Below are 23,687 nucleotides of genomic sequence, written 5' to 3'. Positions count from 1 at the left end.
ACACTACTGAGCAACATTTCACCACCAAAAAGCTGTGGGACTCCATGAAAACAATCTCTAATATGGAACCAAGTAAAGGATGGCATCAGTTTTTCCTCCACTGTATTCTCCATTCCTCAGGCCCCCAGGGGAACTCTTCTCCTCATGGACGTGGAAAGTTCATGATCCAATGTCCCTCTGAGATACAATAAATGCTGGATGTATCTGCAGAAGACTGCCAAGATGGAGCAAGCTGCAAAAAGACTTTTTCTCAGGTGGACTGAAGAGAGGACATAAGGTCTGATGTGGATGAGAACCTGTGGCCAAATTGAGGTGATGGGGTTGACATTGGTGTATTTTATATATCTGTGACTATTCTAACGTTTTATCAGATAAACAGAGTGAATCATCAAGTTGCAAAATATGGTGTGCTATGGGTGTACTGGCCCTGTCATTCACACAGACACTTTGGCAAAACTCATTTTGTTGGGTGTCACATGGTTGGATGTGAAAGGCCCACACTGCCTCATCCTCTTCTCTCAGGATCAATGCACTGGGTAACACCGGCTGTAGTTCTTCTGTCTTGTGGCTTGTTATTTACAGACCTGCTGTATGTAATTAGGTAAAAAAAACATATCAATACACACATATAATAAAATATCAGTAAATACAGATAGACTACACAGATTTTGTACAAAATTCCTTATTAAGTAGCTCACCTAAATCTAAGGGAGTCTTCAACTTACTGACCTGCCACTTAGTGAGGGTTGATCTAATGTTCCTAGAAGTGAACACTGTAGTGAAGCTTTTATGTTAATAAGAGTTGATGAATTATGTATTCCATTTGTTGAAGCCATTTGTTTTAGCTAAGAAAAACCTTTAATACAGATCACCATGTTCATCTACAGGGTCTATGACAGATTTAATTCCGTTGTTAGGCCAGTCTTTCAAACACATGATAATGGCAGTGCATTTTGTATAATATGCACTGATGGTTCCAGTTTATGAGAATGGGGGAGGAAGCTTTGTTTATTTTGTAGATAAAGATGAGGAGAGAAAAGTGAAGAAGATACTCATTTAAGTGCCCAAAGTGAGCACAGGCCTGGACCTGGCAACCCCAATGAGAAGTGTTTGGCTCCGCCTTGAGTCAAAGGTCACTGACCGCTCCCCTCCATCAAAATGGAACCAGGTGAAATACCTCCAACCTGTTTTTGGGGCGACGTGTCAGGACCAACGGTGAGTAAATTAATTTAGTTGTTTTCTCCTTTATTTGCAGTAAAACCAGTCTCTTATGTCAACAAAACCAAACTTCAAGGTGCATTATTTTCCCGTTGGGTATCGGCAAATTAATGACTTAGTTGCTTTTAGCAGCCTCCAGAGATACTTTATGTGTCTGTTCTGCTTCGTTTACAACTTCTAATTTCTTTCATTTTGGATAAATCTTGTTCAGACTCGGTGTAAAGTGGTAAATTGTTGCTAATATTGGCTTAATGAGTCTAATTAACGACCTCGTGCTCCTGTCGATGCGCTGCTGAAATATTTATGAGCGTCGTTTGTCGAAAACGGAGAACAAACTCACAGCCGCTCTTTGAGTAATGTGAGCTGAAGTCAAGCTGCCATTTACATTAACTGTCTTTAATTTATCTAATTATACAAATGACAGGGAATATAAACCCAACAAGCTGTTTGATAACTCAAAAATGTTCCCCAAAGAAATGAAGTATACGGCAATACTAATGTACTGTACGTGCTTCTTTCCCCAATAAAACTGGCATTTTAAGTGATTATTTGTTAGTGACGCATGATTAAAAGCATTGTAAAAAGCTAATTAGGAGACTGCAGAATAATTAATTTCACCTTGTGACCTCTTTGTGACCCTTTCTCCTGCTCCATATCCATACCTACCAGTGAGAAGTAATAGTGTTTCTACTAAAACGCACAGTATTGTGCAATATTTCGACCTTGTTCCATAAACACGCTATTAACAATGTTGTGTTTCTTTCATGGTTGACTCAAAGTACTAGTGTGATGAAATTGTTAAGATGTCAGCGCGCGATGTCCTATAAATTGCCTTTTTATTTGTCGGGTTAAACAAGTCTTGTATACTCTTTTTTTTTATCTATAGTAAATATGTAGAAAAATCACTGTCTGATACATTTGATTTGTTTTAAATTCAAGTTATAAAAGTAAGAAAATAAATAGCGATGATTTTTTGTTTTGTTTTGTTCAACTCTTATTGGACTAGAACGTGTCACGTGACCAGAGAGGCTCGCGGTAGCTCCGTGTGCATCAACGTTATTTTGTTAAAGTGACACATTTTCATGCCGTTTTCCGCTCATTTAGTCTGCTGAGTGAAGTGTTTTGTTTCCGTCTTGTCTATTTAGTTATCGTTGTGTCAGACACAGATAGTCAGACTCCTCAGTGAGAGGGACTGTGCAGAGAATGACCCCATCATCTCTGACATTATTTCAGTATCGCTTCTCGGCCTTTTGGCTAAGATCAAGTGTAGTATCTGTTCTTATCAGTTTAATATCTGATACGTCCCCTACCCGGGGACCATATATTAAATTGATTTTTGGAACAGGGAGATGGAATAGGGGCTTGCTCCGTCCACTCCACGCATCAACCTGGTATTGCAGTACTTCCAGGAATGGTGCACCCTCCTCTGAATGTACAAAGTAATAAATGCTTGATTATTTTCTCTTGATGACATTTTCCTCAGAAAGCACAGTGTTTAGTTTATTTGTGTTCATCTGACCAGGTAGTTAATACCTTACATTATATAATTTGTACCCTTGCACTTTGGTAAGTTCATTTGTCTGTAGTGTCTCTAACCCTCATTTTAACGGCATGAGGCTGTAAAGTGGTAACACACGTGTGAATGTTGAAGGAGTCAAACTAGTAACTAGAAGAATATGAAATCATCATGTTTTTCCTGCTGGGTCCTCAAAATGTCCTCATTTTTATAGTATTGTTTAGCTTCATTGTACTCTAGTTTTAAGATGAACTGTCATTTCACTCTGATTATTTTTTTTAGCTCATTGTCCAGAGGTAAAAATCCACTCTGTATAATTTGTGCTGCTGCTGTTTATCAGTCTGCTTTCCCCTGACAGATCAGAGAGGCAAGTACACTGTGCGCACTTCATTCACTCTTATTATCTAAATAATTTCCTCCTGCTGTACATTCAGTGAAACACAGATAAATATGGTATGTAAGTATAAATACAAATAACATCATTGTAGTCCACACCCCAGACCAATAGGTGGCAGTAGCAGAAACGTCAGTTGGCCATCACAAAGAAACAGGAAACAGGAAGTGGTTGTACTGTGAGAAACAATGTGCTTTAGTTTTTATTCTTTTCTCTGAATTTCAAATGTTGATCAAACAGTGTTTGTTACTGTCTGATTTAGCTTTGTCTCACTTGAACTTTGAGTTTGGCTGTTGCTCATTTTCAGGAGGTAAAAATAGATAAAATAGATGGTTTTAGGTTGAGCCTTTGATCTGGGAATACAGCATTGCATGATGGGAAACATACGCCTCATATATTAAATAAGATTTAAATCATCTCTGTCAGCCTTTGTGCAACAGTGTTTGATCAGTATTGAATCCTGTAGATCCTCAGCCCCTATATCCTGTGGTTTTATATTTTGTCAGCACCAGCAGTCAGGGTGGTTTGTGTGTGAGAGACACCTCTGCCTGTGAGCTGTACAACTCATACTTACCTGGCAGGGGAGATACCATGATCAAGAAGGTGGTTCACCCAGGGCGAGGCTCAGCCATTGCACTCCGGTTGTGCTGACCCCTGCGAATTCCCCAAATGTGGGAATCTCGACTGCATAATTTCTGGTAGTGGGGGACTGCGTTCGCGCTCTCCCCTGATAACATGTGAAAGAAAAAGAACAATCAGTCTTTCAACAGTAGATATTATGTAGCACAGCAGTGGATGTGATATTGGGTGTTAAACTATTCTAGTCTCACTTAAAGAAGTCAGCACCATCTAATTTGTTTTCCAGTATTTAGGAAATAAAGACATTCCAGTGATATTATTATTATGTTCTCAAACATTTAGTTAAATATAATTCAGATTATAATTTTTTTTTGATGAAATATGTTTTGAAAGCTTCTGACAGTCTACAGAGTTAACATTAGTAAAATCTGGTATAGATCAAATGCTCAGTGTAGGTTTGAATTCTGCAGTTAGCTCTGTTCTCCACTAGAGACCACCAGAGCTCTTTTAGTTGTTGTGGTACTCAGTGGACTTGTTTTTCTGTTTTACTGATTGGTGCCTAAACAAATCGTTGAAGTATTAACCCAACTTAGTATGTGGAAATTAATAAAAATGTCTTGTAGTGGAAAGATTTTAGTTATAAAAACTGATTTGTTACCAACATTGTTAGATGTAGCTTACTTTTTTCCTATGCCTGCGCTAGTTTGTTTGAAGTTGCAAAAAGCAGTGTTTCATTTCATATGGGGTGTGTATGAATATATATTAAAAGAGCAACAGCCAGTTGAGAGAGGTGCTAGAGGCGTGCCCAATTTAAGGCTGAAGTGTAATACTTTCTAATATTTGTAAAATGATGATGGCTCCACCTGATCGTAAGTGCCAGTTTTTATTGAATTTCTGGCTTGGGCTTCATTTGAAACCTCTAGTTGGTGAATGGAGTAATAAGTTACCTAAAGCAGAGGTTATGACTGAACACTATAAAATAATTATCGTTTGGGCAAAGAAGTACAAAGAATGTTGGAACAGGGGTTTAGTCCTCAATCACAGAGAGTTGTATAAGGTCCTGATCATCTGGTTTGATCCTAAAGATATGTTCCATATCCACACTACGGTATGGAAAAGAATACAATACAAAGACTTAGATAACAGATTAAAAGATGTCAACTGGTTGGTACTTCACAAGAGATTGGCCATGAGAAACACCTTGTTCAGTCATAACCTAACTAGAAACAAGTTTTGTCCATGTTTTGGGGTAGAAACAGCTGAGCAAAATTTACTGCTCTGAAAGACAAGACTTGGAAGAGAGTTGAGTACATGAATTTTTGAATTGGACTAAAAAAAATCTGTGTAAAATTTTAGAGCATGTATCTATTGTAAAGGCCAAGCTATGGGAAGTAAGGTGCAGTGTGATCAGAGATGTGACTAAGTGGTCAGTGCGAGGCACCACGCAGAGTGTTGAGGAGGCATTGTGGAGGAGGTTTCACATGGAAGTGAATAAGTGGGGCAGTGATTCAATTAAAGATTGGTGGAAAATCATGCATGATACATTATAGTTGTTGTGGTGTCTTATACTTTTGGTTGGGGGCAGTTTTTTCTTCTGACACCATGCTGCTATGATTTCATTTGGTGCCTCATTGTGGGTACACTGATGGAACTAGATATTGTTTTTCCATATGTACAAGTGTATAAATGGCTTTCTCCTGTCCAATGACGAGGGCATCAGCATTTTGGTGATTTGTTGTATATTTATCATTTCCAATATTTCCTGACATTGGTTCTCTGTTTTTACATACAGCTTTGTTTCTAACATGGCTGTAAATTACATCTCAGTTTCTGATTTCTATTGCTGGATGAGGGTGTATCATGTGATTGAGACCACCCAGGCACTCCATTATTATCCATTATTATCTATTATTATAAGGCATTCTCCCTTATGATCTAAATGATTTATTCTTGGTGTGAGTTACATACGGAGAAACATAGACAATAAATATGGTATGTATAAGTGATAAGTAATATAAGTAACATCAGTGTAGTTCACGCTCCAGACCAATAGGTGGCAGTAGCAGAAACGTCAGTTGGCCATCACAAAGAAACAGGAAACAGGAAGTGGTTGTATTGTGAGAAACGATGTGCTTTAGTTTTTATTCTTTTCTCTGAATTTCAAATGTTGATCAAACAGTGTTTGTTACTGTCTGATTTAGCTTTGTCTCACTTGAACTTTGAGTTTGGCTGTTGCTCATTTTCAGGAGGTAAAAATAGATAAAATAGATGGTTTTAGGTTGAGCCTTTGATCTGGGAATACAGCATTGCATGATGGGAAACATACGCCTCATATATTAAATAAGATTTAAATAATCTCTGTCAGCCTTTGTGCAACAGTGTTTGATCAGTATTGAATCCTGTAGATCCTCCGCCCCTATATCCTGTGGTTTTATATTTTGTCAGCACCAGCAGTCAGGGTGGTTTGTGTGTGAGAGACACCTCTGCCTGTGAGCTGTACAACTCATACTTACCTGGCAGGGGAGATACCATGATCAAGAAGGTGGTTCACCCAGGGCGAGGCTCAGCCATTGCACTCCGGTTGTGCTGACCCCTGCGAATTCCCCAAATGTGGGAATCTCGACTGCATAATTTCTGGTAGTGGGGGACTGCGTTCGCGCTCTCCCCTGATAACATGTGAAAGAATAAGAGGGAATAATATTATGAACAGATATAGAGTTAAAAATAGTTAAGAATCTGTTTATATCTTATTGTTCACTTTATTTTCTGTTGAAATATGTTTTGAAATCTTTGACAATTCCCTGAAAAAATCATCAGATGAGTACACTGTCTTTAATGAATTCCATTAGGGTTCAGATGTTCAGCTTAGGGTTGAATTCAGCAGTCAGCTCTGTTCTCCACTAGAGACCACCAGAGCTCTATTAGTTGTGGTTGTATAGTTTGTCACTGGACAGTAAAAAACACACTGTATTTGTCAGTATGTGTTGCATGGTTTACATTTCCAACACTCTGTGATACCAGTTCTCTGTCATATCCCACAACCTATTTTGCTAATGTGGTTGCAAAGTAGATTATTAACTTAGCTTCTGATGAGACCAAGATCACAGACACTAGATTCAGAGAGACTCAGCTCTCTATTGTGAGGAGGGTAGATGTGGAAGTAAACTGTCAGTGAAGAATCTGATAATAAAGTGGACAGTGCTACAGTAACAGTGAGCTGTTATTGATTTAAACAATAGGGGTATATTTGATAATCAAAAAAAGGGACACAGATATAGAATATCAGATTACTCCCATGCGAGGACATGTGCCGGTAGTACCATTATATCAGGTCATTTTGCACATATAGTAATAGAAGCATTAAATTAGCTCTAATGTTTAATTACCTTCTCTGCTCCTGCCTGCCTCTGTGCATGGTCTGCAGGTCATGACCTCAGCACTGTGTACCAGCTGGACACATCCGATATGACGTATCTTAAGGACATATGGAGAACAAAATCTAATCCAATAAAGGCCAATAGTGGCATATGACTTTCTGTGCCATTTTTTTTTCTTGCCTGTTAATGTATTTAGTATAGAAAATTAACAGCAATGAAATAAGTCTAATACAGGTGAAGTGAGGCACATTCCTTACTCTGCCCACTGACTCATCACTTTGAGGACGCTTTATTACCTCAGAGTAACGCCACACTCAGTTGGCAGCGCACCTCTGACATAGCCGGGAGTGTCTGGTGGTTAAATCCACATTCAGTCTGATTTGATCACCTGTCACCTGTGTTGTCTTTGTAGAATTGAATAGGGGTGAACAGTGTGAGCGAAGAAGTGTTGGCAGATGAGATGCCATTGGGGTTTTCCCACATACTGACCCAACCCTTTAGCTCCACCTGTAACAAAGATAACACATAGGAAGTGTCTGGTTATTATTGTCTTCAAAGTAATGTTAAAACATTAAACTGATCTAAGAAACATGTAAAACAAATTTCTTATTTCGTTATTTTATTTTGATATTTCTTATTTGCATATGTTGCAAATATCACTTGTGGAGTGGAGCCACTCAGAGATGATTCTGTGGATAAACCTTGATCTTTGGACGGGGGTGCAGACTGCTTAAATGATTAATTTGAACCATTTTCATTTACTATGCTATTCTGAGTTTTTCCTCAATTGAGAACACACTGTGCCATTGACAGCATTTACCAAGAAATACAAATGCTGGGTAAAAAAACCTTGAAATAATAGTTATTGCAGAGTGGCTTCTCTTCATCCCAAAGCAAAAATGGCATTGTTTCAGTTTTTAATTAAGTAAAATGTTTCGTTTCTGTGTTGAGCTGTCCATAATGTTGAGAGTGTACACAATGCAGTTACGGTAATTTTTTCTCGTCTCATTTTTTCTTTTATGTGTTTTTGTGGGGGGGTAGAGCCCCACATTAGCTCTTGAAATTGGACTTCAGATGTTTAACGCTGCTATTGCTCATTCTAGAGCAATTAGAAAAATGTAATCTTGTAAACGCACTGCATTCAGGAAGTATTCAGACCCCTTCACTTTCTTCATTTGTCCTCACAGAGGCTTTACATTTGATCCCAAAAGTTTAACTTGGTCAACAAGAGAATTTGATAATGGAAAAACCAGAGTCTCACATGCCTGTGGATATTCTCATTCATCCAGGTCATAGTTATCTCAAGGAAATTTAAATCGAACGCAACTGGTCAGTTGTACACAAGAACTGATGAGGCCTCTTGGATGAGAGGTGAAACGTCTTCCCAGACTTTAACTAAGTCCAGTTGCGTTTGATTTAAATTTCCTTGAGTCTGACACATGTTGGGAAGGTAACATTATTACATCTAGCAGTTGTGTTCCCAGTGCATTTCTCTGTTACAAAACCCTTGATTAAGATTCTTTTCTGAAATGCCTCTCAAGTTGAATGTTTTGATTTATTGTAGTGTATGTGAAACTGTGCCTGAGAATTCTCAGTATATTGTTAAGTGGTCTAAGAAGAATTTGGAGGGTTCAAACTAAGATGACATAGAAAGAGTAGTTTTGTACCAGAAGCGAACAGAGAAATTATGTGAAACAAACAAAAATATTTTAATTGGCTTGTATTACAAATGAGTCCAGGTCCTGTGTTCATTTTTAAGTTATTTAACAGAAGCTGAATGCAGTCTCTGCGACTCTATGCCACACTGCAAAATCAAATTAATAACGATGACAATTTCTCCATACACACAAAAAAATTAAGTCTGATCTCGTGAGGTTATCGGCGCCTATATTTGTGTGACAGAGTGAGTCGAGATCAAGTCAGACAGAGATGTAACCGGCTGCATTGAGCGCTACTGGTCGTGTTCGTTTCATATTTACTTAGCACATTGCAGTGTGGGATATTGGTGTCAGTCAACAGCAACACTGACTGTATTTTGTATGCATGCTGTCTGGTTTGAGTGTGAACATATTTCATACTCAAAATCTGTTTCTGTTTCAAGTCGTGTGGGTGTTGGATTGGGGACATGCTGCTACAGTGAAGGTGTCTACAGGAGACCAAATGCCATGACTCTGATCATGTCTTCTTCCAGGTAAATTAAAGAGGTAAGTTTGTTTGACATTTAGTCTGGGAACAGTTAATTTTAATCAGTCTTACGTCAAAGAGTTCAACAGAACAGACAGGAACACTTAACACAAATTCAGAAGGGTAGCACAATAATTTTTTTTTTTTTTTTTAATTTTATTTTCTTAGAACAAAATTCTCCATCTGCATATCAGACAGGGAGACGCAGAACTGAATCGGCAGCAATTAAAATAACACAAAGAAAAAAGTGAGCCATAATAAAAGTTTCAAAAGACAGCTCTTTTACAAAACCACGTCATCCACTGCCACTGAACCACCTGAGCATAAAACCAAGTCTTTCAAATATGCTTTATCACATGTCAGGTTACTGTATAAGCATAATACAAAAAGTAAAAAGGACAACTTAATATTGAAGACACACAGGTACTGATACTCTATAAACCACATCTGGGGCATAAATATCAAAAATTTTAAATGCATGTAAGCATTTGTTAAGTCTGCTTAATATACCAAATTTGCACCAAGTTTGTACTTTGGGGATCAATCGCATTGTGAATGGTAATATTTCACAGTATTTAAAGTGTTTTCTCAAAATCAGTTTTCCCCAGGTGTGTTGTAAGCAGTCAAGATCTAAGTACATGTGAACATGGGAATGGCGGACCATCTTCTTCCTGGCTGACAGGGCTCGTTCAGTTGGCGTGCTGAACGGTGCTGAAGCACAGTTTGAGGGTGTAAGGGTAAGGACCAGCTAAAAAGGAGAGAGAAGAGACAATTAGGCAACAGTAAATACAAGCCGTGGGAACTTTGTTTATTTAACTCAATTATGTTTGCATCCCAACTAAATCTGCTCTTGTCCAAATTCAGTCTCCAATAGTTGAGATTGTAATTGTAATTATCTCTTGACCATATGTAAAACAAACCAAAAAACAACAGCAGCACTACCTAAAACATTAAAATAATTCTATTTAACGTAAATCATGCTCCATCTATTTGTGATCTGTGATTTCTTTTTTTTTTTGAATGCATCCATTTTTGGTCTGAACTTCTGTTCAGTCAGTAAGAGTTGGGATTTTCTGCACCACAGGGGAAACAATTTCACAAAGTATGAAGTGTCTTACACATACCTGCATTTTTCATCTGGTAGTGGTTCATCATGGCCAGGGCCTCCATGGCATCATTGATGGATTCCCACTCTAGCAGACCTGAAGCGCTGCGATCACTGGGAGCTGCACCGCCTGGTGATTAGAGGGGTCAAACTTACTGCACATTCCAGATACAGAACTATCAGTGTGAGCTATCAGAACAGTGTGATTTATCCTGGGGGTATTTCAAGATTCATTTTTGTCCTGGTTTCACTGTTGTCTGTGCTGAGCCTGACTACTCGTTCTCTTAAACTGCCCTTTTAAACTAAAACACACATGTTACAGATCTTGATTTGGGTAGCTACAGTACAGTACACCTGTGCAATGTGTCCTTGTTGCTTTTATTTCAATTAAGGGATTCCAGGTGTAACAGCAACCACATTTGATGTTTACTATATTTTCTTTGTATGTTCAGTAGCTTAAAAACAAAAATATGAGCAGAATTACAGCTGCTTACTTTTTCCTGTGAACATTTTGACGTTGACGGGGCACTTGACACCAATCTCATCGCAAATCTGTAAAAAGCACATTTATTAGGGATTTCTGTCCTGACATTGCTTACAACATAGATATTTTATTACATTGTAAATACCTGGATTGACTTAACATATATTCCAATGCGATAAAATACAATCGGTGGTGGTAAGAAATATAAATGCTGGTAATTTAAATGAAACAAGTTCACCTTCCCAGTTGACATAACTACACTACACTCCTCCAGACACACACACACACACACACACACACACACACACACACACACACACACACACACACACACACACACACACACACACACACACACACACACACACCCACCCACACACCCACACACACACATCTTCTTTCTACAGACCTGAGAGAAAACCTCTGGCGTGACGTCTGGCTGGGCGTTGAAGAAGTGCAAGACATTACTCGGGTGCTGGATGCGGTTTTTGGCTGCCTGCTCTGGTGAGGTGAACCGGTTGTTCCTGGAGCCATGGAAGTCCTTGAAACTGCTTGTGCCATCATCAAGCTCATAACATTGACCAGGTACAATAGCTTGCTGCTTGGACACACTGCAGGGAGGGATAATTACATATGTAAAAAGTTATTTTCATGTACAAGTTCTGTACAACAGAAATGTTTTTGGAACTGGACGGGGTGAACTCACCACACGTTCAGTTTCTGTCCAAAGAGAAAGTTGTTGTTGAGATGAGTGATGGCACGATCCACTGCGTAACAGTCTCCCATTTCCACCATGGCTGCCCCAGGCTTACTCTTCATGAACTTCACCTGGGGAAAGAGTCAGAGGACAGGATTGACAAGTTTTCTGCAGTACAGTGCCACCCTGGCCTTGAAAGACAGTTTGTACACATATACTGCCAGGTGTAAGATGATGGCTTGGAGGCTTCACGTCTCCAGGACTGTCTTTCCACTTCCAAATCGCAGCCAAGCACCACCCGTGTCACATGCAAAACTGACTGTGGTTGTGTTTTAAAGAGCCATCTGTTAAGAATCATTTTCAGCAGGCAGTTCCTTGTTTTAGTCCCAACTTTTCAAAGTTCCTTTCCCTGCTGATAGTACTGTTATTTCATGCCTGAGATGAAGTAAGACATGAAGAGATAAAACTGACCAATATTTTGAGTATAGCATTTGAACGGACCGTGACAGCTGCTGATCACTGCAAAAATAGATGGGATTTAAATGATGAATTTAACAAAACCTGCTGACAAGACAGGAATTACAAAGTGTAACATCTTCCTCTATGATGACATGTCCCTGGTGCCAAGAACTGGAACAAATACTGATTTTCCTCTTACTGTGATAATGCTGCACAATGTATACATTTTTCTCTTGTTGATATGAATAAAAATGTTCATAGCAAAATGATAGTAATTTTTGTATATTCACATGTATGTTTGCCTGATGAAGACCTTGCAGGTCAAAACGTTGCATTAATAAAAACTTGGGAAGCTTTTAAAGGTCAGCGTGGACCACATCTCCGTCCCCTGCTGCAGCAACAATAGACACATTTACTGTCAGATACTCACCCGCTCTACATTTCCATAGAGACAAAAGATATTGAAGACACGGTCAGAATTCATCTTGAGAGGATCCAATCCGTACACCATCACCACTGGAGAATCAGCGTGGGCACCATACTCTCCAGGAGGAGGGGGAGGTGGTCCGTAGCCTGGCCCATAGCTTCTTCCTCCGCGCCCTCTCATCGGTGGACCCATACGCCGACCCTCATAGGGTGGGGATCCGTAGCTCTCGTCATAGCCATGGTAGCCCCCTCCTGTAGAATGAGGCAGCAAGTGAGAGAAGAGAAGATAAACTGCTAATCATGCAAGGCGAGATCAACTCGAGAGAATGACTTTACATTGTCACTGGCTGCAGAAAAAGATTTGGTCCCTGTATCAATACAGCATGTGTACGTAGCACAACTAAAAATGACAACACAGCACCACTTAACTGCCACTGTGTGGAGGACCCATTTATAAACTAGTTATAAATAAATCAGGTTTTATAATCTTGACTGTCTGCATAGAAAATAGGTCAGGAAATGCACAGGAGCAGTCCTTTTAAACTTTCAGGGTCCAGAAGAGATGTACGCCGTATTTTGTACACACAGATACATATGTCTGAGTGTATTCTCTTGTTCCCCAGGGGCGTGAGAACCTTACCGTACTCTGGAGGGTGGTCGCCCAGCAGAGCAGGCTGTCTCTGGCGCTTGTTGGGGTTGGCATTCACATCTTCTATAAGAATAGGAAGACAAAAGAAGAGGAGAAAGGTAGAGAAAGAAAAAAGTGACGAGATAAATATAACAAGAAGAGACTGGAAACAAGGCTGACTGTAATCTTTACATGACAATGGAATGTCTGAGCATTTAAAATATGTATTATGGTAAACTGATACTGTTTCGCCAAAATCTGATCAGATTGCCCACCATACAGTAGATTAGTTACTTGATTTGTCAGGAGAACTTAATTAAGGACTTTAATCAAAGTAGTGCTTGAAATAGACACATGCATTCAAAGACTGATTCATCTTGCCTCTTAGACCTGTACCAGCACAGATGTATAACCCCCCCACACACACTATATTCCTGGCAGACTAAAACAATCAAACCAAGCAGCTGAAATGATCAAAGTGACTGACCATGGTCTGTATTAAAATTAGGTGAGGGAAATGGGGAGGGAGGCATGGAAATGTAACAAATGGCAAGACCAATATTAGGTTCTAAGGAAATGGCCCTAACAAACAAGCCATTTTAATCCAAAAACATCCACAATGGTAATCCTTTAGCACATTAAGTGGAACAAGGGGAATGGAAAAGGTAGAGGTGGATGCTGATGATACAGGGGGTGAAGAGGGTAAAGATATCAAAACAGTCACTCTGGATAAGTATCACAAATGGCTAAATTTAAAAATAAAGTTTGTACGCTCACACACACCTGCATTGCTGCCATTGCCATCTGCATCACCATCTGTACAGGTACACAATAATCATACACATCAGAATGGAAGCCAGGTTAATCAAAGGTACATTTGTTTTATTCGGGCAAATGTGAAATTATCCCAGTTAAATGTCAAAAAGAGTGCTGTGAATCCACTCATGACAAGGCTGTCTGTCCTCATAGGGGAACTACATCAGGATAAATGCAGAGGAAAATTAACTATGAAATGCGGATGGCTTGGTACCTCTGCAGGTGACCAACCAGGTTCGTGCAGACTCTAGAAGGAATTTGGCAACTAAAACGTCAAAAGCAGCTTGTAAATTTCAGACACCAGCAGCCAATGTGGCTGGTGGATAAAAAGCTCTTCCTGGCTTTCCAGGTATGTGACGCTTTGTAATAAACAGGGTTGGTCATGGGTCAAGCACATCCTACACACCCTCTTCCCAGATTAAAAACATGATTTAACTCCCAAAGAAACTAATCATGAAAATCCAAGGAACCACACACAAAAGATGAGATTCCTGATGGCTGTAAACTGCCAACAGAGGAAACGACAAGACATAGCGAACAACACACACAGTAGGTTTGAGTGACATTAGAAATGCAGGGTCCGACAAAACCACAACCGTCATCCCCTTCCAGAAAGAGAAAGATTAAGCCTGTATGAGGAGAAAAATGGAGTCATGTCAGTCTTGTGTGGCGATGTTGGGTGCTGGGCTTTGGGGTCATGTGGTGCTGTGCGGTTATGTTCCCTGAGGAGGGTCTCGATTTACTTACTGCATGCTTACAAACAGTGGGAGGAAGACATTTGCAGCAGTAGTTCCACCACTCTCCACTCAATTCATTTCATCCCATACTCTTATCCATTTCCTCTTTTGGGGAAACAACTCTCCACCTCAGGATCGATTCCTGGTTTTATCAAGTTGAAACGCCCACTGGTGGGGTGGTTGGCCGTTTGGCTGACGTTTCCATCCTTTTTGTTCCATTTTGGAATAGTCCGCTTACCGCCCACTGGTAGGCCTTGAGGCTGCCATAGAGCACATTTCAGTTGGGAAGCCGGCTCCTCTTAGCCGCAAATTGCCAAACCTGCATCACATGGAAGGTGTTACACAGGTTCTAGAGACTTTAAAATATTTTGAAAAGAAGCTGCACTCAAAAAAGGGATAGCTAAACAGGGATGCAATGTAGTAAGAAAATCAGAGGGAGGAAAAGATGAGGAGATGAGGAGAAAGAGCAAGAGAGAGAAGCTGAATTCCATGTGGGAGGAAACACATAAGGGGTAAAACCAAAAATGGGCCTGACTGGGCTCTGAATGTGCTTGATGGTGTTGTCAGCAGTGTCTTGTCTTCATCAGTTGTCTTGTGTTGACTCCAGTGTGACTGGCTACAGCTTGATTCGGGGGTGTGAGTCATTGGATCAGTTGGTTACGGCATCAGCAAGTGTCAGAGTGTGTTGCTCAAATGTTTTGTTTTCATGTCGACAAGCATGACAAGCAATGCGGCCCATAACAGTACAGGAAGGGCCAAGGCTTTTAAAATTGTGACCTTGGTCGACTGGTTAGTATCAGTATGCATCATCTGTTGTACTGAGAGATGTCTGTCACTACTTCTGTTTGGGTGGATGCTGTGTCTTCACTGGTATCAGTCTCCATTTGGTGTAGACAGTGGGGGTTTGTAGATGCAAGCTTTGGCCTGCTTCAATGTGTCAGTCACCTGTGTCTCAAAATGGGTAAGAAAGGAAGAAAGGAGAATGAGGGGGGAGGGACCAAGTGTAGCTCAGTGCCCAAAACTCCCCACCCTCTAGAAGTGTGCGTTGTCTTCATGGCTCTTGTACTGGAATGCAGAGATGAGGAATGAGTGGTATATCAGTCCTACATCGTCATGTTGAATGGGTGGTGTCTTGTAGCTTATCCCCTTGTATCTCAGGGGACATTTGGCTCTCTGTATGATAGTGGTTGTGTCCTCAGTGAAGAAGTGGATACTGGAGATGGTGGATGCTGAGTGGTGATGTCAGCATGTGTTCTGCCTCACCCTCTGAGCACAAGTCCTGTCCTGTGCGTGTTTTTGTTTTTGGTCTCAGATCACTGATTTATCAGGAGGACATAAGGAGTTACGTGGTGTTGCAGACGCAGCCTGTTTACTGATGCTGGTCTATGCCTCTGTTCTTACTCCTCACACAAATCACACTGCAAAATATGAGTTACAAGTGAGGCTGTGACACTAGTACGACCAACTAGCCATGCCAGAGTAACTTTCTATTTTACATCAAACTTTTCTGACAGGGACTGTAAATGCCAGACTTCACCAGGCTTGTGACCATTTGTTAGATCTTTCTAACAAAGTTATAAAATACAACTCAATGGCAGAATTTGATGCAAGAAGTTTGATGACAGTGGAAAAGACCAGGATCAGTCTTGGTGACAAGGAAATTGGTTTCCAGCGATTTGAAGGTTAAAGCTGAAATACATATCGCCTGTTAAAAATTAATAATGGCACTATCAGTCTGAACTTTGAGTGAATGCACTTTTGCCCCCTAAAGAGCTCCCAAAACCCTGGAAATTTTCAGGTGTGGTAAGAAAGGCAGGAACAGCAAATGTGGGCAAAACAGTACATTGCACACAACAGGTTTGTGTTTTCATGACAATGATGAAGTATGTAGAGAGATTTAAAAAAAAAAAAAAAAAAGAAAAAGAAAAAACAAACAGCTGTCACTCAGCAGCACGTTCCTAAGATAACCGCACGCCTGTCCTCTGTTTCAGGGCTGCTTAAATATCACCTGCACTAGAACTTAGTGAAACAGAGGTGCCACAAATCCTGATTCAGTCTCATTTATCTTTTGCAGAGAATTATTTCTTGAGGTGTCTGCCTCTTTAAAGGAAGTATTTCCTTGCCACTGTCGCCTAGTGCTTGCTCACAGTGGGATCCTACAAGTGATTAACAAGGTGAGATAAAAACATATTTTAAAACAAAATAAGGGCACATCTGTAACCATGCCAAAGTTTCTCATTTCCTCCATCTCATGGTAGTCAAAAACTGAACCCGTCAGTTAGCTAAATTCACTTTTTAATATAACTGTGTAATTGATCATATTCTAAAATAACAGGGCAGTGTTTCCAGGCTTGTGCCTGCAGGAGAAAATGAGACTGCCAACTGTACTGGGTCCCTCCTGACTGTTGGAACAGTCTCTCTTTCTACACACTGTTCATTATAGGGCTCACTGTATTGTAATATCAGTCTTATAACCGCATTCAGATTTATTTTATTTTTTTTACTTTAAAACTATACTTCAGGTCTATATTCTTTAAGTCTATGACTGTCTCTGATCTTTATCTCAGTTAGATTACTCCAATCTTGTGAATATGATAAAAGAAACTTTTTAAAAATGTGTGTGATTCCTAAAAATAGTTAACACTGAGGACATAACACATGTCCAACAAGCGGATAAATTGCTCTTTGGATTTGAAATGGACTTCTTGGCACTGTCAAACCCATGGTAAAAGGCTACATACATGGTATGTGTCACTGTTATTACAGGCAGAAATTCAACCAGAAGTTTATTTCTGCACTAATTACAGGTCTGGTGCTGAAACAGGATGTACAGACCCACAAATCTGAGCTGTAAAGTACACAGTAAATTTAGGCTGGCTAGGGGCAATTACCATTAAATATGAAACACTTAATCAGGTAAAGCAGGGTCACATAAACCAGAACTACAACATGCCACAAGAGACTAGAATGCTAGCCTCAAGATAGAAAGAACATATAGTCTCCAGACATTGTGTGTGCTGTTCCAGTGACTAATTGCATACAGCTATGGTCACTTATGAGTAATGTAATGTTTCGGTCTGCAAATGTGCTCTTGCCATTCTCACCACACAGCAGAGTTCCACATCTTTACCTGTAAAAAAATATTTAGCTGGAATTGTGACTAGTCTTTGCATTTCAAATCTCATGCTAAAATTACTGATGCCCACTAATTTTCATAGGAAAAGCATTTTACAGTTAGATTGTTATAAGCCATCTAACCAGAATATTATTCACACTGTCCCTGGATTTCTCAAAACTTTTCACTCCTGCCTGTGAAGCCTGACCGTAGTGTGTGTTCACAAGTGGTAAGAGAAAGACCCAAAGCAACACTTCAGTCATAATGCCACACAAAGTTCCTCCCAAAATACTATATTAACATATCAAAAACTGTTTAAACTTTTTTTCTGTTTGTTTCTGTTTAGTAGCATTATCAGTGAAGGGTGCTGCCTCCATCTTCCCAGGAGCCCGCTAGCTGAAACTCCCCACAGTGGCAGTAAGGGTGCTTAACAGTAACAAGCCTCTCAGCTACAAAGCGTGTTTGGCACTCTGCAAATGCTTGGGCGTGTGTTTGGGTGTTTGAGGTTTTACCTGGACCTCCCAGATTGGGGTTTGTGTAGTCCCAGGTGTCTTGGTCATTCTTGAACACATTCAGGCGAGTGGGCTGAGAAAATACAATTCATATGAATACAAGCGTGAATACACTGTACAAAGCTATAGCTGTTTATGCATCTCTATATTCACTTTGTGTTTTTTTTTGTTGAGAAGGTCATCGGCCGTTATGTGAGCTCAGAGCTAACACTCATGGCAGGTCTGTTGTATTGGTTTGTATTTTACTGTGCAGGTATTCACTGCTGCTGTGTGGTCCCTACACACATTTTGTTTATGAACATTGCAGGTGTTGTGTTGCATTAGTACCTTGGCATACTCGATCTTCAGCGTGCAGCAGCCTGAGTAGATGTCTGCACCATTGAGGGATGCCTTGGCCCGCTGGGCACTTTGCACAGAGTCAAATGTAATGAGAGGGTTAAGGAGAAGACAGGAAGGCCCAGGTTATCATTTCGACTTTATGATAATGCTGACGAGAAACCACAAAAGAATTAAGACAAATAGCTGTACACTGCCATCTTGTTCCAAGGGATTTTTACTAGAGATAGACCGATATGTTTTTTTCAGGGCCAATACCGATTATTAGTAGTCAAGGAGGCAGATAACCTATATTTGGAGCCGATATTCATTTGCAGTAAAAGTGAAAATATTGGCGTCAAAATTTTGAATAATACAAACTCCAAGACTTAACTTCGTTTAAATGCCTTTAAGCATATTTTACTTAAACAGCTTTTCAGATTTGCAACATGTTAGTTTTTTTTTTTTTAATCTTAGACAATAAAAATCTTTGTTTTAAAATTCTAACAAAAAGTGCAGGGAGCTTCCAGGCTCAGCAGCATGTCTTATAAAGTTATATGCAAACTTAAACAAATAAATAGTTCCCTAAAGTTTTCTACAGTAAATAAAGAAACATGTATCTGCTCCCTGTGCCATGGCTCTGTGTGTAACCAATCAGATGGTGCTGTGGGTGGGACAATGCTGGAGACAGAGTAGTGACTGCAGACAGAGAGGCGCAGCTGGATCAGAGCCAAAATAACCCAGTTTTAAACTGATCTCTTATCGGCTGTCGGATTTTTTTTTTTTTTTAAAAAGGCTGATGCTGATATGCGTCAAAATGCTGCATATCGGTGCCGATAATCGGTCTATCCCTAATTTTTATAATATTCTGACTACAAATGGTCTTCCTCAGGTACTTTTATTTCCTACCCTGGGAAACAACAGTGGGCAAGGTTCTTTTGTTCTGGAGCACAGGTCGTTATCCTGCACCTGTAAAAAAAATCCTGTCAATCATCGGTGACTTCTTTTATCATGTCTGTGACACATCATCTGTGATATATGACTATATGTTCTAGGACACTGTGCCTTAACAGGTTTGTCTGTACCTGAGAACAGGTGTCACAGATAAAGGCATTACTCCAACCACCATCCTGTTCATTAACTGCTATGGAAACACACCAGTATTCAGTCATAATCAGAGTGTGACAACCATGTCAGATAGCACCCATGCAAAATAGTAAAAAGGATATTCAACCATTGCCTGGACGCCGTTCTTCCGGAAGATGACGATTCTCTGGACTGGCCCACAGTTGTTGCAGATGGTGTAGAGGACATCCTATGAAGATGAACCAAGTTTTTTTTTTATATATATATATATATATATATATATATATATATATATATACATACATATATATATATATATATATATATATATACACATATACACACACACACACATATATATATAAAAAACACTGTATACTATGTACTACACAGATGTAAATATTAAATCAATGTGAGCACAACTTAGCATGTAAATCGGACCTTGGGTTCAGGAGGCAATGGGCAGAGGAAAAAACTCGCCAGCTATATTTTTTCCTGTGTGCTTAAAGTATGGCAAGAAATCTGTATGCAACTGTCTGATTTTAATTAAGGACTTTGTTTCCTCATTTCCTTAATGTACTGATGATATTTACAAAAAAACATTTTCACAATGAGCAAATAAGGAAACAACTTAAAATTTTTGTCATTACTACCAGCAAATCAATTCGTTTACGAGATGTTATACGATTGTGAAAATTTGCAGATATATAAATTAAAGATTGAAAATATATTGCAGCCATATAGTTGATCACAACAGAGCAGCAGAAAAGCAGAAAATCCAAACAGAGATGCTGAAACCGGAAAATGTTTGATGACGATTTCATTTCGAGTAAATGACAGCCTCTTTTGTTGTCATGTTATTAACTAGTTCAGCTTGCCAAATGCCAGTGGCGTTGTAAGGATGCAACATATTTTCGTGATGATAACACACCACACCCCTGAGTCGAACTCCAAGAGCAGCAGAGTAGTACAGTCTCAACGTACAGTAAAGTTCAAACATAAGTAAACAGATTTTTGTTCATACAGTAACCTCTAATTGGCCTCTGTTTACTACCAACAGTGCTGACATTTCAACAACACACCTGTCTGTCATTTAAGCTGGCACCCACTGCAGCCCTTTAGAGGTTAATTTTAATTAACACCAGGGCCACTGCTCTATGTGAATTCAACTCCAATCTCCAGTAAAGAGACATGGCAGTTTTAATCTTACCGTGGTGATGGGGTAGATGGGGTTCATGATCGTGAGCAGAAGAACATTGTTAACACTTCTCGAGTCATCAGAGTCTCCTGGCCTGGAGATCTTCTGGCTTGTGGAGTAGTTGATGAAGGCTGGGTGGCCGGCAATGTAAACTTGGTTGTCTGCAGCGTAGGTCACGGCTGTGGACGATCCATTCATGTCTTCGTACTCCACCAGCGCCTGGCGTTTCTTGGGCATCACCACCACATAGCTAAAAACAAAAGTAACAAGGGAAATCCAAAGAATGGAAAACAAATCTATTAATCTGCTCTGTGGGAGGGATACATTTTTTTTCTGAGCATAGTGTGCACTCAGTTTAAGACTCATTCTCTCTACCTGATTGCTCCAAATTCTTGCAAAGCCTCCACAAGGTCAGCTTCTGTAACACCATCCACCAGCCCCCTGACGTGAACAACCACAGACGGAAGGGTCTTATGTGGATCTTCATATCCCTGTATGAAAACATACAATTAGAAAAACAGGCTCAGTGTTAATGTTTACTCATAAGTGTGGCACCAGAGGATCCTACTGTGCTGCAACCTTAACATTTGCCCACAGTCTTCTGACATTTCTTGCAGTTTTTGAAACATATTTAGGAGGGCTGGATTTAGAAAAAAGATTTCCTCATAAAGCTAGATTTTTATTTGAATGATCCACTACTGATCATAAAATCTTCAAACAAACATTTGCACTTTTTCTCGGTAAACATGTACATCTGCATTAAGTGTGTGCAAGCAGCGGTTACTTGTTGTTAATGGGTCAGCACTGTGTGTGTAATTTTTACATGGTGGAGTTATTTCAACATGCACAAAAACGCTCTAAAAGCGAGCAGCTGGCTGTGAGTAAACAGATTAAGAGACTGTGTGACGCAGGATGATCAGGTGACTCTGATTATCTCATAGTGAATCTAGCCATCCTATCTACACGGGTAATAGACTGGAAAAAAAGATGTCTGTACACTGATCTGAGCTCCGTTTGTTTGTTTGTTAAAGAGATGGGCTTCCTTGATTCACTCCTGGTATTTATATACATATGATTCACTCTGATGACATCCTTGCATTATTGCAGTTTTTATCATTCTTCAGCTGTTTTGCAACACGTAGGTCTAAAAAATATTTAAGTGTCATGGTTAAGTCGTTCTGCATTAACTGAAGAAAATAAATCCTTGGTCACCAGTTTTTATGACAACTGTGTGGCCTACAGGATAAATACTGAGAGGCGCTTCGTCAACATTTGAATCTGGACTAACTCAGGATGGTATAAATCTAAATCGAACCAGGTCTGTGGTGATATCCAGCCCTTACATTTAGCATTGGATTGTAGCAAAGCACCATGTGTTATACCATGGGAATATTTTTTGGTGGTCCGATGTGTCTTGTCCCATTTTGTGCCCACTTATTATGTTGTTTGTAACCTTTTAGAGGACGCTTGATTATATTTTTGAAGCGACGGTCACTCCCTGTTGTACGATAAAGAGAGGAATGGGTGAAACATATCATTCTGGTTTCTCAGAATCAACAGATTATGTTACTCGTTCTTGTTCTGCATTTGTGTTACGTATAAACAAAAGGGTAATTACCCTCAGGTTACTCGGGGCAGCTGGGGGAAGGGGCAGTTGATCACCACGGTGAGTGTTGTTTAATGTTTACTGTAAACTGTGTTTCTCTAGATTTAACGACATGTTTTAATCAAACGTGCACATACAACAAGACTAAGATGCTTCTCCACACCAAGCAGAGGCTTGGTGATGATGACCAGTCTAAATCCCACGCTCACGGCGTGTAGCTCGCGGCTAACGCGCTGCTAACGTTACCGGCGCTAGAACAAAGCCGTACTCAGGCGAGGCCCGGTCGGGTGGGGAAACCGCCCTCAAACGATCCCATTCAGACCGAGCTGCACAAACATATGTACGGCTTATGTGTCGAGAGGTGTCCTTGTTAACCTCACAAGTATAATATGCAACATTAAACTGACAATGTTCATAAAAAGAAGAGTTATGAACGACAACCCCTCACTCACACGCATATTTAACGACCCGCGACGCGTCGTGACACATTTTTTTCAACGCGCATCCGAATGAATTAAAATCCACCAAGAGGACCTTAACCGAGCCGACTGTGTTTGTTATGCAAGTTAAACTAATCTCCAGTGCAGCTCACACAAAACCGACTCACCGTGGCCATTCCGTCGGTTTTCTGTCTTTTCGTTGCCCTGCCGTCTTCGCTGTAGTAACGGCTCGCTGCAGTAGCCATGTTGTCCCGGTTAAAAAGGATGGTGGTAGTGACGATGAACTGAAATGGACGGAAAAGTCAAGAAAAACGAAGCTCGAGTTTCCACGCCCACCGTAACGGCACCGCGCGCTGTGGTAGGCTCAGGCGACTGTCAATCTATTTGTGACTTGAGTGACAGCCAATAGCAGGACACGCATTTTAAATAGGCTATGACGCGGAATTTCGGTAATTAGCTAACAATGTATACATCGCGTCGGAAGCCACGTTTCTTCTGATAAATAACCTGAGGATATGTAAAGAAAAAAACGTATTAAAGAGTATTGATTATTCCGAGTTTCCTTTAGATTAGAAGCCGCAAGCTGTAACTTGTAAAACGTAACCATCTTACGTTCATAACATTCTGTTTTTACACATGCAGTTTAAATCATGTCCTCCTTTCAAGAAATGCACACCAGTATGGTAAAAGTACTTGTGTGTAACTCCAATGATACCACTGATAATAGGATATATTTATAATGAAAAACTGTGGCTAACATAATCAAGATTATCAGGACACGTGAGTAAGAGACAA

At 40.0% G+C, this 23,687-nt stretch overlaps 1 protein-coding gene, 1 long non-coding RNA gene and 3 other non-coding genes across 7 annotated transcripts; 4 read left to right on the top strand and 1 right to left on the bottom strand.

The window, feature by feature from the left end:
• Positions 1-1,131: 1,131 nt before the first annotated feature.
• Positions 1,132-9,833, top strand: LOC108872697 (uncharacterized). Its single transcript, XR_001959267.2, has 2 exons — positions 1,132-1,215; positions 9,186-9,833. It is a non-coding gene; the product is annotated as an uncharacterized LOC108872697 (long non-coding RNA).
• Positions 2,453-2,643, top strand: LOC127139081 (U2 spliceosomal RNA). Its single transcript, XR_007808969.1, has one exon. It is a non-coding gene; the product is annotated as a U2 spliceosomal RNA (small nuclear RNA).
• Positions 3,695-3,858, top strand: LOC127139079 (U1 spliceosomal RNA). The gene has a single exon (XR_007808967.1). It is a non-coding gene; the product is annotated as a U1 spliceosomal RNA (small nuclear RNA).
• LOC127139097 (U1 spliceosomal RNA) lies at positions 6,213-6,376 on the top strand. Its single transcript, XR_007808985.1, has one exon. It is a non-coding gene; the product is annotated as a U1 spliceosomal RNA (small nuclear RNA).
• Positions 9,403-23,207, bottom strand: LOC108872694 (heterogeneous nuclear ribonucleoprotein L). Of its 3 annotated transcripts, none has more exons than XM_018660510.2 (14): positions 23,060-23,207; positions 21,222-21,337; positions 20,859-21,096; positions 19,792-19,877; positions 18,575-18,671; positions 18,248-18,320; positions 13,851-13,883; positions 13,080-13,151; positions 12,444-12,691; positions 11,564-11,685; positions 11,267-11,468; positions 10,868-10,925; positions 10,393-10,503; positions 9,403-10,016 (listed from the first exon to the last, which is right to left on the bottom strand). In XM_018660510.2, exons 1-14 carry the CDS (start codon positions 23,135-23,137, stop codon positions 9,958-9,960), a joined length of 1,593 nt encoding a protein of 530 aa, XP_018516026.1. In that variant the 5' UTR covers positions 23,138-23,207; the 3' UTR covers positions 9,403-9,957. The 3 variants fall into 3 exon arrangements, with proteins under 3 accessions (XP_018516026.1, XP_018516027.1, XP_018516028.1); XM_018660511.2 differs by having other exon boundaries at positions 13,080-13,148; XM_018660512.2 differs by lacking the exon at positions 13,851-13,883.
• Between the last annotated feature and the right edge of the window lie 480 nt (positions 23,208-23,687).

This window comes from Lates calcarifer, linkage group LG21 (assembly GCF_001640805.2).
Source record: "Lates calcarifer isolate ASB-BC8 linkage group LG21, TLL_Latcal_v3, whole genome shotgun sequence".
Lineage (NCBI taxonomy): Eukaryota > Metazoa > Chordata > Actinopteri > Centropomidae > Lates > Lates calcarifer.
This window is presented reverse-complemented; position numbering and strand designations above follow the sequence as displayed.

Excerpts from the sequence above, each read along its gene's own strand:
- LOC108872694 (XM_018660510.2), bottom strand. The coding sequence starts at position 23,137 with ATGGCTACTGCAGCGAGCCGTTACTACAGCGAAGACGGCAGGGCAACG. Across the intron at positions 10,504-10,867 it reads CAAAATGTTCACAGGAAAAA|GCGGTGCAGCTCCCAGTGAT; the intron begins GTAAGCAGCTGT and ends TCTAATCACCAG. Across the intron at positions 10,017-10,392 it reads CTACCAGATGAAAAATGCAG|CTGGTCCTTACCCTTACACC; the intron begins GTATGTGTAAGA and ends TCTCCTTTTTAG.